The 14484-nt window shown below is 41.9% G+C and overlaps 1 protein-coding gene across 1 annotated transcript in view; it reads right to left on the bottom strand.

Moving 5' to 3' along the window:
• Positions 1 to 2707: 2707 nt before the first annotated feature.
• LOC122795518 (betaine--homocysteine S-methyltransferase 1) overlaps positions 2708 to 14484 on the bottom strand; it is a 133672-nt gene continuing 121895 nt past the window's right edge. The window contains exon 8 of the mRNA XM_044063709.1: positions 2708 to 3017. Within this exon, the coding sequence (XP_043919644.1) occupies positions 2825 to 3017 (193 nt within the window). The 3' untranslated portion in view covers positions 2708 to 2824. The remainder of the gene's footprint in view (positions 3018 to 14484) is intronic.

Here is a 14484-nt window from a genome sequence, read left to right as displayed (position 1 = left end):
TATACTAGCTTAGAAAGGCGGGAAGTAAGTATATTTTTTTCAGCAAATAAAGCAGATACAATCAAAAAAACTGTAAATGCACAGAAAAGGATACTTATTGTTATATATCTCAGATTAGAGTTGTAGTCAATGCCACTAGTAATAAAGTAGAAGAAACACAAATACAGTAAAAGCAGATGAATAGAATGCAATTTATATATATATATATATATATATATATATATATATATATATATATATATATATATAAAACAATAGAAAATAAACAACTGATTTAAACAAGTTACCCAATTAACCAGAAAAAAGCTCAAAACTGAGCCCTGCTCCAGCAGTCTTCAAACAGAAAAGTTCTAACTGCACACTCCTGCTGCTAGGGTGCAGGGGAACCTTCTCCAAAAAAAGATGGCCTGGGTCAGTGCTCAAGTTATACAAACAAAGCTAGATTCAGCAGGCCTGAATCTGGTCTACGCTGCAGCAACAAGGCACACCATTTCCAGAAAGAAACAGTTCAAATAAGCAGTTACAATAAGCCTGTGACCAGAAATTCCCATCTCAGAAGAATCCAGCCTCCCACAAGAGTGCAGACCACACCTTCTTAATGTAAAAAAACTGGCCCAAAGCCCAAGTGCTTAAACCAGAACTAATACTCTTTAGAACAGACACTAAGCCTTCAATCAGCAACTCCCAACTGAGAAGGATGTAAGCTTCCTGTCCTGCCACAACAGTGCAGACCACAAACCTTCTTAATGTGGAACAACTGGTCTCAAGCCCAAGTGGTTCAACCAAAGGCTTAGAATAACAGTTACAATTTAATTGGCTACTAACAAGCAGTAATAAATGCAGCAGAATAAATGCTATTAAGTACTTTTAAGAACAGGCAGCAAGATAAAATAAGTAATAAAGTAGGAAGAAACACAAACACAGTATGCAGATGAATAAAGTGTAAAAAAATTTTTTTTTGTTCTCTCCGTATTAGGTAGAATGAGCTAAAGACACTAGACTGGGAGGAGTGCCACAGATCAAATATACAGTAGGGGCGGGCAATTGCAAAGCCACCAAGTATAAAAAGAAAACACCAAAAGGGAAGGCAGGGTGGGGGAAAAATCAACTCAGAAAAATAACACTTTCAACACAGATCAGAAGCCAGCAAATATGATCTTAAATCAATCAAGCAAAAGCAATTAGAATACTGTAGAACTTTGGAAAGAAGTGCCAGTCAGGATTAACAGAAACTATTTCTGAACAGGGCATCCAATTAAAGATTTAACCATAGTTCATGGAGAGACTGTATGAAACAGTGCAACAAACTACATTCAAGTTTTCAGCATTTCTATGTTAACAAATGTATAAAGTAAAAATAAATGTGTGACATGCAAGACCTGGACATTTACACCTAGCATTTTAAAATTCCATGGGCCATCATTCTAGTTTTAGCTGAAGTTTGTGTTATTTTTGCTAACCACATTCTGTAACTACATTTCCCCACCACCAAGGACCATATCTACCCACATAAACAAAAGACAGTTAATAAACTGATGAGATGAGATGCTAGCACACAAAATGCTGAATCCTGCCTTGCTTACACAGGCTGTGTAACTTGCGTGGGTCTCCTAAAGGACAAAACTGTTGTGACAGCAGTCTACTAGCAAGTAAGGTACTATCTGGACCACTTTCATTTACAGTCTAGTAAGGGGATTGTGTACATACTCAAAGCAGACAGGTTTCCTTGTCATTTTTCCCCCATTCCTTTGCAAAGTAACTGAAGCAGACAGATCTCTTTGTTCTTTTCCCCCATACCTTTGTGAATCACAGACAGGTCTCCTTGGCCTTACCTACACCTTTATGAAGTGAAACTCAGGCAGTTTCATCAACCCATTCATCTGGATCCTACAGCACTTAAATGCTTTCAGTCTGTACGCATATCTTCATAGTTTCTGCTAAAGTTAGGAACTGTATGGTCATTAATTCGTAACATCTAAACTACTTATTTTCTTAAATATGGTGAAAGTACTATCTTTTCAGTAGGACCACTTCTCAAAATTCAATTTTGGTGTTCCAAGAACTGGGAAGGTTCAAAGATTGCTCCACTGATCTTCAGATACTGCAGTGACAGCCATTTAATAGACTTTAATGAAAGGCTAATCTATTTTCCAAATATTTTTTGCACCTGGGGTTCAGCTATGCTATTGTTTAGCATATTCAGCAGTTCAAGCACGTGAAGGCAGCTTTTAGCATGGTACATGTGAATGATTGGTTGGGGGGTGTAGTAACTGTAAGATGGCATCTTTGTTCAAGCACCCACACCACTCTTGGGAAAGACTGCTCAATGCTGTTCTGCAGAAAGAATGAACAAACGTCTTTTGGGAAGAAGACAAGAGTCGGAGCTTATGAAGGATTTTCAGACGCAAAACATCCTTATGATTGAGTGACCTAACACACATTCCAGACATCTCACCAGAAATTTGACCTACCTTCTGTCCCAAGTTATTAAATGCACAGCATATGAAGTTTCTGTACATGTCTGTAAGTTATTAAATTTGCATAATATTAAGTTTCTGTACATCTGTACTACCAACTATTGCTCTTCAACTCTTTACGGCACAGCCAGGTAAAAGATCTATAAACCAAGAGCAGAAAAACATTTAGCAACTCAAACTCATCTGGGATAGAAAATGCTCATTTTAAATAAGGGGAGTCCACACATTAGTCACAACAAATTTGACAAATGTTTTTATTCATCTGTAAATGAGAGGCAATTTGGAAAGTAGAAAACATATGCTGGAGATCCAAGTCTGTTTTGTTTACAAAGTGTATGAAAGGGAATTTACGCAGTTGTTTCAGACTTTTGTTTCTGTTTCTGGAACAGGTTCTTCAGCTGCTGCTCTGTTGTTGCTTCCTTCTGCTGCATCAGGTCAGCATCTCCTCGGGTCACTCCCCAGGCATCTGGTACTGACAAGGAAGCAGAATATGGTCTACCTGTTGAAGGTTTAAGATTCTGCCAATATTCCTTTCTGGCCCTTTAAAAAGAGAATTAGAATCTAGTTAATCAGGAAAGTTTTTATTTTCCACAGTTTATTAACTATCCCAAAGCCATGACACCAAAGTCTCTTCTAGATAACTAAAGTTCACGTGGTTTCAGCTTTCAAAGTTGCAAAAACTGACACCTTTAAAAATCATACGAAATACAAGGCTATCATACTTTTCAGCTGTCCAGATTTTCACAGAACGTCCACATTTTTGGCTCATATTTTTGGTCTGTTCCTCAAAATTTGTGGTTTTCTGGCAAATCAGTGGGATAATATGAGGATTTAAGTCCCTAAATAATGACATATTTTTGAGTTTCAGACTTCAGATCCTTCAGAAAATGTATGTTAAAACAAATCCTGTTACTCTAGCAACATTCTAAGTTTATAAGAACACTATTTAAAATGTGTCCCTATTTTGGGGCCTTTGTCCCCCCATTTTATTAGTCTTTATCCAGACTTCTTCCACTAAGAGATTGAGAGGTATGTATTTGACCAAAAGTCATACATGCCTTGCCAATAATCACCCTTAGGCTCAGTTTACTTCAGTCCATTCTTCACACAGTTCTTCCCAGTCTATAGAAAGTAATAATGCAATTTACAAATAGTGGTTTGAAGCAGCTAGTTCTAAACAGTCTCCAGTAAACACCCCATGCACTGAAATGTATTGGTCTTTATCTGTTCATTCTGTAAGTTAATTGGTCTATTTGGACTTTTTTCTACCATGGCTCAGGCTAGAACAACAAATCAGAAATTTTGTAATACTGTAGGTAGAAGAAAACTGAGGTGCCAGATGAAAAGACAAGACAGACAAAGGGAGAAAATACAGTTTTGTGTGCAACTTAAAAGTAAATGTTTAAATAGATCACCACTATGTAATAAATTTTGGGATTTGCCAGTAGGTCAGATGTCTGACTTCTGGATCACTTCCAAAGCTTTTTGTGAGTACATCTTCTCCATGGCTGTTGTTAGATGTTTGGTGTAAAGGCTGTTGAATGTGTATTAAGTGTCTTAGTTCCTTTTCTTTGGGAATGATCAGGTGTACCCCTTTGTTATCTCAGGGACCCCCCCCCCGCAGCTATGGCCATGTCAGTGATAACTAATTCCTCTACAGTGTGGTGGCTGGGACTGAGATAGGCAATAGTGACTGTCTTCCCAGACATGATATGATATGGGGAAGCTCTTGCAATCCTTCATTCATATGTAGGACTTCAGTCTTTTTGGTGATTGTGGTTGGGAACCTGTAACACCTATACTTCAGTGTTAGGCTACTTGGAATGAAAGTCACATACTCATAGTACTGACAGAGCTAGGTGATCCATGTCCAGCCTCTTCAGCTGTCAGCACTCAGTCATAAGCCCAAGTTAGGTTTGTGCTGGGAGTTTACCCAAACTCCTATCCCCATCCTATAGTGCTCCATGTCTCCAGATCTAAAGATGGAAAGTAAACAGAAGCAGTAAAAACAAAATGCATACATAATGGAGGAGCCATCTTTCCCCTAGGCCTCACATCACATAGGTAAGGAAAACAAAGTAGATGGTTATGTTGAAGATGGTGGGCACAGATCACCAATAACTAAAACTGCGGTTATAGTAAATACAGAGAGTAACTAAAACCAAAACCCCAATTACGGTATGTATATAACTTGTATCTGTGGTGAATTCAGCATCAAGACAGAATCTTAATCTCATTCACATAGGTGGAATCAAGGAATGATTCCACAGAAGACAGTATAAACATAGGTAGACCTGGACCTTAATATCATGTAGCAGCTAAAGTGCCTTGTGACTGTAAGCACAGACACCCCTACTGCAGCTGCACCAATACCATCTCATGAAGCATTACTGAAGAAGGCCATACAAAAGACTTCTTACAACCACTGAGACAATTACTATTGGAAATTTTAAACCCCCGCTTACTAGGAGCATATGAAACAAGAGGTCTTTCTGATTAACCATGTTCCCTGTAAATAGAAGAACAACCGTCTTTGAAAATCTAAATACAATACATTTCCCTCCATCTGAATATTTTGGAAAACATAAGCAAATTTGCACACTAATTCAAATTAGTTTTGGTGCCTACTTTTGGAATAATTTCAGATGTATTACAGTGTCTATTTCTTAACCACTTAAATATCTATCAAAGTGAATCAATTATTGAAAACTGCAAAATAAATTGAAATGCTTACAAAGTCAGAACAAATCTGCAGCAGAGTAAAACCACAATGATGGCAGCTCAAATGCAAGCTACCAAAGCTTAAGTAAATTGACAGTGTGTCAAGCAACAACACAAGTTAAAAGCCAAAGTGCCAAATGTCCCAAAAACTACATAGACATGCCTGAAGATGACAAATCCATATAAAGACAAAGTTTAGCATTACCTTTATTACAGGTAAAATTCACAGTATTCATGCCAACGGAGTTTAGGGACCAGCAACAATATCATGGAAAAGAAAGAGGAAGTGCTCAAGCAACCGCCAGCTAAGAATCCACAGATCAGGACATGAAGACTGCACTCTAAGAGATACCAAAAAAGCTGGCAATAAACAAGTTCAGCATCTCTGGAAATTGAAAGTGAAACCAATTCAATGCCACAGAGCTTACAACATAGCCAAGATGTAGTGAACTGTGGCAAGCTGCTGCTGTAGCACATGAAAAAATAGTGGCACTTCCAAGATACTACTTGCCAGGTTACAAGTTCACATACTTGTTAAGCATTGCAGCAAATATAGGAAACAGGCAGCAGCCGGTTAAATAACTCCAGGAAAATTCAGCACACCGTGTATAAATGTTCAACGAATAAACAAACAGCTGAAAAAGCACTCAGATTCACAACATAAAAATAAATTAATCTTTAACCAAGTTTGTCAGTAAACAGTCATGACTCCTACCGTCTTTGTACGTGCACATCCAGTTATGAGGCTTAAAGGACTAGCTTGCAAGGACACTGTCTTTGTGCAAAAGGCAAGGATGCACTGCACACGATGTTTGAATCTCTGAAATCCTTACGGTTGAAGTAACAGCAAGATAGTGTCCCATGATGATCAGCCTTTGGTGCTGATTTAAAGCGAGGTAATGTGAGTTTTAGCAAAGTTAGAATTTCAAGGGAGAATACGATCTTTGAAGGGTGGATAAAAGCTGAGGAGTTCCTTAAGGTTTGCACAAACATTGTCAGAAGCTAAAGAACAGTTCTGCTGCACTCTTTCATGAAAGTTAAGTATTGCAGCCAGGTGAACTTTAATGGGGTGTCAGAAATGTGAAAATGGTAATTTAAAAACAGGGGATACTCCGGTGGATATGCCTTTTTGCAGAGGAAATTACCTGTCTCACCCTGGGAGGATATGAAGTACCCTTGGCCATTAAAGGACATGAAGATACCATGTGGTTATACAAAGGGAACAAATGTCCAGGTGAGACTTGCCAAACAGGTGACTGGGGAGGGCTCTGGAAGCTATCCAATACAAAAGTTTCTCTAGAAGAGGAGGCCACAATGGTAGTTGGGGGAGAACAGACATGCCAGGCCACAACAGGGCTATCAGAATAACTTGGGTCATGCACCATGACACATTTTGAATTAATTTGAGAATGAGGGAAAATGTAGCGAAAGCAAATAAGAGACATGGAGATTTTACCTATAGACTATAGTACTCTTGTCTCACTTCCTTGGTGGGGTATTGGAGAATAACTGCTACACTTGGGAGTTGGTTATGGAGTTCTGTCTATGCCACAGCAAGGCTTACTCCCAGCAACAGAAAATCCTGCATGCTGTTGTTAGATTGGCCTACTTATACAGCATTAAAAGAAAAGCCTGTCTGTAAGACAACTGTCCTTCCCAGGAATGTGAACTGTAATAAGAAGCTGACTGAAAGGCATTTCCCACTCTCAAACCAATATGGGGATCTTACCTCTAGACTACAGTATCCTTGGCCCATTCCCTTGGTGGGGTACTAGAAAACAGCTGCTGCACTTGGGAGTTGGTCAAGTAGATCTGTCCAAGTCACATCCCCCAGCAACAGAAGATCCTGCATGCTATTGTAAGAATGAGGGCTCACTTATGCAGCATTAAAAAAAGAAACTGTTAACCCTGTCTGTAAGACAATCATCCTTCCCAGTAATGTGAACTGTAATAAAAAAGTGAATAAAAGGTGCTGCCCACTGTTATGGAAGTTCATTAATTCTCATGTTTATTCTTCGCAAAATGGCAACAAGCCGCAGTGGTGCAGTGGTAGCGTTGTCGCCTCACAGCAAGAGGTCCTCCCGTTCGATTCTTGGCTGGAGCGCCTTCTATGTGGAGTCTGCATGTCCTCCCCGTGGTCGAGTGGTGCTCAAAAGACATGCGTAGAATGGGCATGCCTTCGTTGAAGGTTGGGCATCGAGCTGGCCCCTCGGCACTGTAAAAATCTACTGCCAATCATTAGCGGATCGGAGTTCCACTGTGGCGACCCCTAACTGGGAAAAAACGAAAGAAGAACAAACAATTCTTCACAAAATGCACATTAACTATACAAATTAGGCAAATAAATGTTTATGTTAAAAACAAAATGAAAAATAGATGCATGATTATGCAAGATATAGTTTCATATAAGTAGTAGCTTTATATGTCAAGTGCCTTACAATTGTATCCTCTCTGTACTGACAGATAGTTGAAGGCAAAATGAGTGCTGAAGGAGTTAACAGATGTTATGATTAAAAGTATCAGGTATCCATGGAAACCAGATTAATCAACAGAACGCTCTGGCCTTCTCACTGTGGTGCAGCAGTTAGCGTTTTCGTCTCACAGCAAGAGGTTCTCCCATTCGATTCTCGGCTGAAGCGCCTTCTGTGTGGAGTCTGCATGTCCTCACTGTGCTTGAATGACGTTAAAGACATGCAAGTAGGTGCGTGTGTGAATGGGTGTACCTTCTTTGAAGGTTGAGCGTCAGGCTGGCAACTCGGCACCGTAAAAATCCACGACCTCTAACTGGGAAAAGCCGAAAGAAAAGATGCGCTGGCCTTCTCAGGCTGGGGATGAGTCTTTACAAGGATGTCTGTGAGACAGTATGTACTGGTACCAAATGTTAAAAAGTTGCAAGCCTATGAATCTTAAGCACAGGTGGTCTATGTTTTAAAAGGCATATTGTCAAGTGTTCATGTGAAGTTCTAAACAGCAATCATGAGGCCATAAAATATTTAAAAATTTATTTGTTAAAAGCTATGTTACATCAAAGTTCTGCATGCATGAAATTGATAAGAAAAAATATATAAATAACGCATTTTCCTCTAATCTTTGAGACTCATCTGAAAATTTTAGTAGGCAGTCTCCCAGTGCTGTTTATGGAATAAACAGGTACTTTGCATGTCCTGATTACTGACTTAAGACTAAAAATTATCCCTTGTGAGACTCGAGCCTTGCACCTTCTGTTTGTAAGGCAAACACCTTAGCCATTACACCCCCTTCCCATAGGTTCCAAAGTGTTCTTTTATTGTTACAGTTATACAATCTATAGTACTGGTATTATCACTGAACATGTAATAATCTTATAACAATCTTTAATTGTTATCATAACACATCCACAAGATTTTTTGTTAGAATGTCTCCTACAGTACAAACAGTTATACCCTGACAGAACTGGTTTCCAGTCATTGTTCTTTAACCACGTTTTACAAATAATAACATCAGGGATATTTGGCATAATGCTTAAGGTTTTCACCTCATAGACAAGGTGCACTGTTGGATTCTGACCAGGGCAGTTAAGCCTAGTATTCATCTATGAACCTTTCAACCTTGCACTGTTTTGCTCTAACAGGGTCTCCCAGGGCAGTTGTGTCTGTAATGACCATCACTGAGGTAACTGGGAGATCAATAGGACTTCCAAGAGTCAGACGTGGGATGTAGAGCCACCAATGAAGGTGTGACATGTATACTTTGAAAATGCAGACCTGGTCCAAAAGACCTGAGTATTGGTTCCAATGAGTTAAGGGTATATAATACTCATGATAAGGTATGCTGTACTTGAAAGATAGCTACTACCACAAGGCTTATAGGTTTCAGTCACACTGAGTGGGCAAACTTTGGTGACAGAAGAGAAAAGTCTTTCTTGGTGTAAGCTAACCTTTATTTATTTATTTAACAATTAACCATATAGCCAAACTGGAGGCTAAGCTCTCTCAACTCAGTACTGGCGAAACCTGTCAGGAGGAGAAGGAAATCACACTCACTACAATTCCAGTCTCACATAGACCTACCACGACAGCAAACCAAACACAAACACACAAAAACATACTCAGAGGCTCTAAATAAAAATCTGCCTAAGCAGCAGAGACCTCCAAAGCAGACACCCAAGCAACCGCTACCCCAAAACAAAACACGTGCAACACATAGCTCACAAAGCCAGTGTGCTGAACAGTCACAGCCCTTAAGGCTAAAAAACACACCTGATACACCTGTAATAAGTGACTCTATCGTCAGGCACACTGACGTCCTGCTCACCAGACTGAACAAGGAGAAGGTCACGGTGAGCTGCCTGTCGGGCGCTAGGATCCGCCACATAACACAAGCACTCAGGTCACTCCAAGGCAAGTACAAATATGACTCCGTCATTGTCCATGCTGGTGTGAATGACCTGAGACGTACCTCCCTGGACTACATGAAAAGAGACAGAGGAGCTCTCTCAGCATGTGGCCCAGGCCGGTATGACCCTGACCTTGAGTAGCATCTTATCCTCACCAAGAATGATGCCACAATATGAAGACAAGATGATCAATTTCAACAATTGGCTTAAGTATTGGTGTCATTCAAAGGGGATCCAATGCCTGTCAGCCTGGGATGACATGCTCGACAAGCCATGATGCTTCGCTAGGGACGGCTTGCACCTGTCACCCCTGGGCTTTTGGATATTGGCAAAGGCTCTTGCTACCCCCATAGTGCCTTTTTTAGGCAAGGCTCAAAAGACAAACCCACCTCCATAGGTATCACAAGGGATAAGAAACTAAGAGTAATGCTACTCAACGTCAGAAGTCTAAACCTCAAGATGCATGCACTCGAAACTCTCCTTAGCATGGAGAACATCGATATCTGTGCAGTAACAGAAACCTGGTTCAAGGCTCCTGAGAGCACCCCAGCACTGCCAGGTTATACCTCATACCATGCCTTTCGGCCCCAAAACTTGGACCGAACCAGAAAAGGAGGGGGAGTATCAATATTTGTCAAAGATACCCATACCTCCAGGTTGGTGGCACAGCACGAAGCATCAGAGACTATCCATGTGCAACTAACAGTGGGTAAAACTGCCTTCCAGTTTATAGCCTGCTACAGACCACCCTCCCAAACCCAGGAAGCCCACTCGGCCTTCCTGAGAACACTGGAAAATATGAAGGTCTCTCCAAACACCATTATATTGGGCGACTTCAACTACCCAAACAGACTGGGAGCATTACTCTAGCTCCAACACCCTAGCTCAAAGGTTCCTAGAATTTATAAGCTCAAACACTATGGAACAACTTGTTACCACTCCCACAAGATGGGAAAACATACTGGACCTGATCATCACCAACATGGAGACTCTATGCTCCAGACCAGAAGTGTATCCCTCACTGGTAAGATCAGACCATAAACTAATCTCACTGGCTATTCACATTCTGACCCCACCCTCTGGCCAGAAAACCACAGTGAAAAACTTCTCTAAAGCAAATTTCACACTCCTCAAAACCAAGGTGGAATCCTTCAAAGTCCCCGAACCTGTGGAAAATATGGCCCAGACCGCAGAATCCTTTATAAACGCATTCTATGAACACCTTCAGGAATGCATGGATCATGCAGTCCCAAATAAAACCAAGACCCAATCCTCCAAAGGCAGACGTCCTGTGTGGTGGACCCCAGCCATAAACAAACTATACAATAGAAGGAGGAAGCTACTACATGATAGAGCAAAATCCCAAAAAGGGAAGGCATCTCTGATCAGTGTTAGCAAAAAACTACGGGCACTCATAAAATCGTCTAAGGCCAGCTTCGAGAGAAAAATTGCACAGGACACTAAGGATAATGACAAGGCTTTCTTTAGTTATGTTAGGAACCTGGGTAGGAATTCCCAGATATGCTCAGAATTAGTCTAAAAAGACAAAAAATACACCAAACCCACAGACATTGCCAACATCCTAGCTGACAGGTTCAGTGCAAACTCCCCCCCCTCCCCACCAAAAGGGCAAATATCTATCCCAGCAGAGTGCTGCCCCCCTGACATCTCAGATGCTCAGGTAAGAGCCGCCCTCTCCAAAGCAAAAAACACAGCATCAATGGGACCAGACGGTGTCCCGGGCTGCATCCTACATGAACTCCAAGAAGAGCTAAACCCAAACATAAAACTACTGTTCAATCTCAGCCTTACCACAGGATATGTACCCAAAGAGTGGCGTACAGCAACAGTGGTCCCTCTCCACAAAGGTGGTGCCTCAAAGGATCCCGGAAACTATCGCCCCATAAGCCTGACTAGCTTGGTCTGCAAAGTTATGGAAAGGATCATCATGGACCTCATAAGAAAAGATATTGGGGACCTACTGACACTGGATCCTACCCAGTTCGGCTTTGTTAAGGGCACATCCTGCCTCTTAAACCTGGTCAATTTCTTTGAAACAGTTACCAAGGCCATTGACAAGGGAAAGGTGGTCCAGACAGCCTACCTGGACCTCGCAAAAGCCTTCAATACAATACCCCACTCGGGCATTATAGATAAGCTCACCAGCTTAAATATAAACCCCTATGTCACTAGATGGGTTGCAAACTGGCTCAAGGACAGAACCCACATGGTTAGAATTGCTGGAGCCATGTCAGACTCCAAACCAGTTACAAGTGGCATCCCACAAGGCTCAGTCCTGGGACCTCTCCTGTTTGGTATATATTTCTCGGAGGTACAGGCCAACAGGGAAGGACTGTGGCTGACCAAGTTCGCAGATGACTGCAAACTGGGTGCTATAATCGACTCTCCAGCCGACACAAGCATCCTCCAAAAGGGCCTCATAGAAACAGACAACTGGTGCCACAGCCATGGCCTCAAGCTAAATGCCAAGAAGTGTATAGTCATCCCCTTTGGCAAAAACAAGGTGCCCACAAATTACCACATAGGTGGTAATCCATTAAGTACGGAAGAAGTAATTAGGGACCTGGGGACCCAAGTTGATAACAGTCTCTCATTTGACAACCACGTGGCCAAAGTGGTTAGAAAAACATTATATATAGCCCACCTAATCATGAAGGGATTCACATCTAGATCAGGGGAGGTCATCGTGCCTCTTTACTCATCCCTCATCAGGCCCATAATTGAGTACAATGCCCCTTTTGGGATGTACCTTACCAGACACCTGCAGCAACTGGAAAGACCCCAAAAGTACCTCACCAAGAGGATCAAAGGGCTCAAACAGATGCCATATGCTGCCCGGTTAAAGAAACTCCAGCTCTACTCAGTGGCATACCGCCTGCTCGGAGGCGATCTGTGCCTGACGTATGAAGCCATGTCCAACCCGGAATTAATGGGACATGCTGCACCTCAGAAAATCCAAATCCCATCGAGCTACGCGCTCAAGAAACTTGAACCTCAGCACTGAAATAAATTGGACATGCTGGAGGGACAGATTCATAACCCAGAGGCTCCCTTCACTCTGGAATAAAATCCCAGTCCAGGTTAAGCCAAGTCCCTCATTGACTCTCTTCAAGAGGAATCTTGATGAGTGGATAGGAGATAGTAGGTTTACCCTGGGTATCACTTCTGTGTCACTGTTAGACAGAGGCACAGTATACTAACCTCGAAAAAGGGCATAGCAAAATTAATTTAAAATGGGTGGCGAAAGCCAAACACACTCTGGCTAGGCTTATAAATGCCCTAGGGCAGATAGTGTAGTATGAACCTATGAACTTGTTTAATGGGAAAGTCTGACTTGGAACAAGGCCAGTTTTCAGTGGAGGCCTGGGGAGAAACACCCCAGACAAATGTCTTTGAAACATGGGAGGAAACCGGAGCACCCAGAGGAAACCCACATGAACGCAGAGAGGACATGCAGACTCCGCACAGAAGGCACCCCAGCTGAGAATCAAACTGGAGAACCTCATGCTGTGAGGCAACAATGCTACCGCTGCACCACTGCACTGTCCAAAACAGATGGTCAGGTAAAGTACAGTTGTGTACCTACCATAAATGTAGATGTTTGAGTGTATTCGTTGTTGCAGTCATTACAGTTGGGTTATCCTGCTGGCAGGCTACCCGCAGTCGGCCTGAGTTCCAAAGTCTAGGTCCGGCGTCGGTTGCTGTTGCCTCTTCCCTGACATCAGTGCGCCAGGGGTATAACAGATGCAGCCGATGCCATTTTCTTCAGTTTTTCTTGCCCCAGATGTCAGGTGCCCCAAAATTGGTAAGCTAATTTATGCCAATAAGCATGCATGCACATAAAACAAGTTTTTCCTTCATCTACAAGCAAATACACCACATAGGTTGTATAGGATAGAGAAGTATAGATAAATTCCAGCAAAGAAAAAGGGGGCAAGGAGGGAGGGTAACCTAGACTGCAACAGTGAATACGCTCGAACATCTACATTTATGGTAGGTACACAACCATACTATGTTCATAGTGTTTCACTGTTGCAGTCATTACAATTGGGTTGAATCCCAAAGCTAAGGTTGGTAGGCTGGAGCTAAATAGGATTAGGAGAGGCTATAAGGCCTTGCAGAACTGCAGTGGCAAAGCCTGCCCTGGCTTTAGAGTAGAGAGGTAGGTGATAGTGCTTTGTAAAAGTATGCACTGAACTCCAGGTTGCAGCCTCTAAGATATCTTTGGTTGGTACTCCTCTGAGAAAGGCTGCTGAAGTGGCTGCTGCTCTGGTTGAGTGTGGCCTAATGCCCTTAGGCACTAATTTGCCATGCTGTGAATAGCAGAAATGAGTGCAATGGCCTATCCACTTTGAAATAGTCTGTTTAGAGACAGGCTTTCCTTGTGATGCTGCAGCATATGCCACTAGGAGTTGATCAGTCTTTCTGAAAGCTTTAGTTCTGTCCAAGTAGAAGCATAGCTGTCTGTGCATGTCAAAGGAATGCAGAATTCTCTCCCCCTTATTCTGTGGGTTTGGATAAAAAGTAGGCAAATGAACTGTTTGGTTAAGGGCCACACTGGACACTATCTTAGGCATAAATATAGGGTTTGTCCTCAGCGAAACCCTGTCTGGATGGAAAATGATAAACGGTTCCACAGTCATGAGTGCCTGTAACTCTGAGACTCTTCTAGCGGAGGTTATTGCTAGGAGCAGAGCTGTTTTCCAGGATAAGAATTTTATGTCAGCTGCAGAGGATGGCTCAAAAGGAGGCAGTGTGAGTTTTTCCAAGACATAGTTGAGGCCCCATGCAGGTATTGGCACTCTCCTTGGAGGTCTTATGTTTCTGGCCCCTCTGAGGTACTGCCTTAGTAAGAGGTGTGAAAAAATAGATGGTTCTGTATAGTAATGA

Source organism: Protopterus annectens, chromosome 2.part2, assembly GCF_019279795.1.
Source record: "Protopterus annectens isolate FY-2018-M chromosome 2.part2, PAN1.0, whole genome shotgun sequence".
NCBI lineage: Eukaryota > Metazoa > Chordata > Ceratodontiformes > Protopteridae > Protopterus > Protopterus annectens.
The sequence above is the reverse complement of the archived record's forward strand: the minus strand, read 5'-3'. Positions and strand labels throughout refer to the sequence as shown.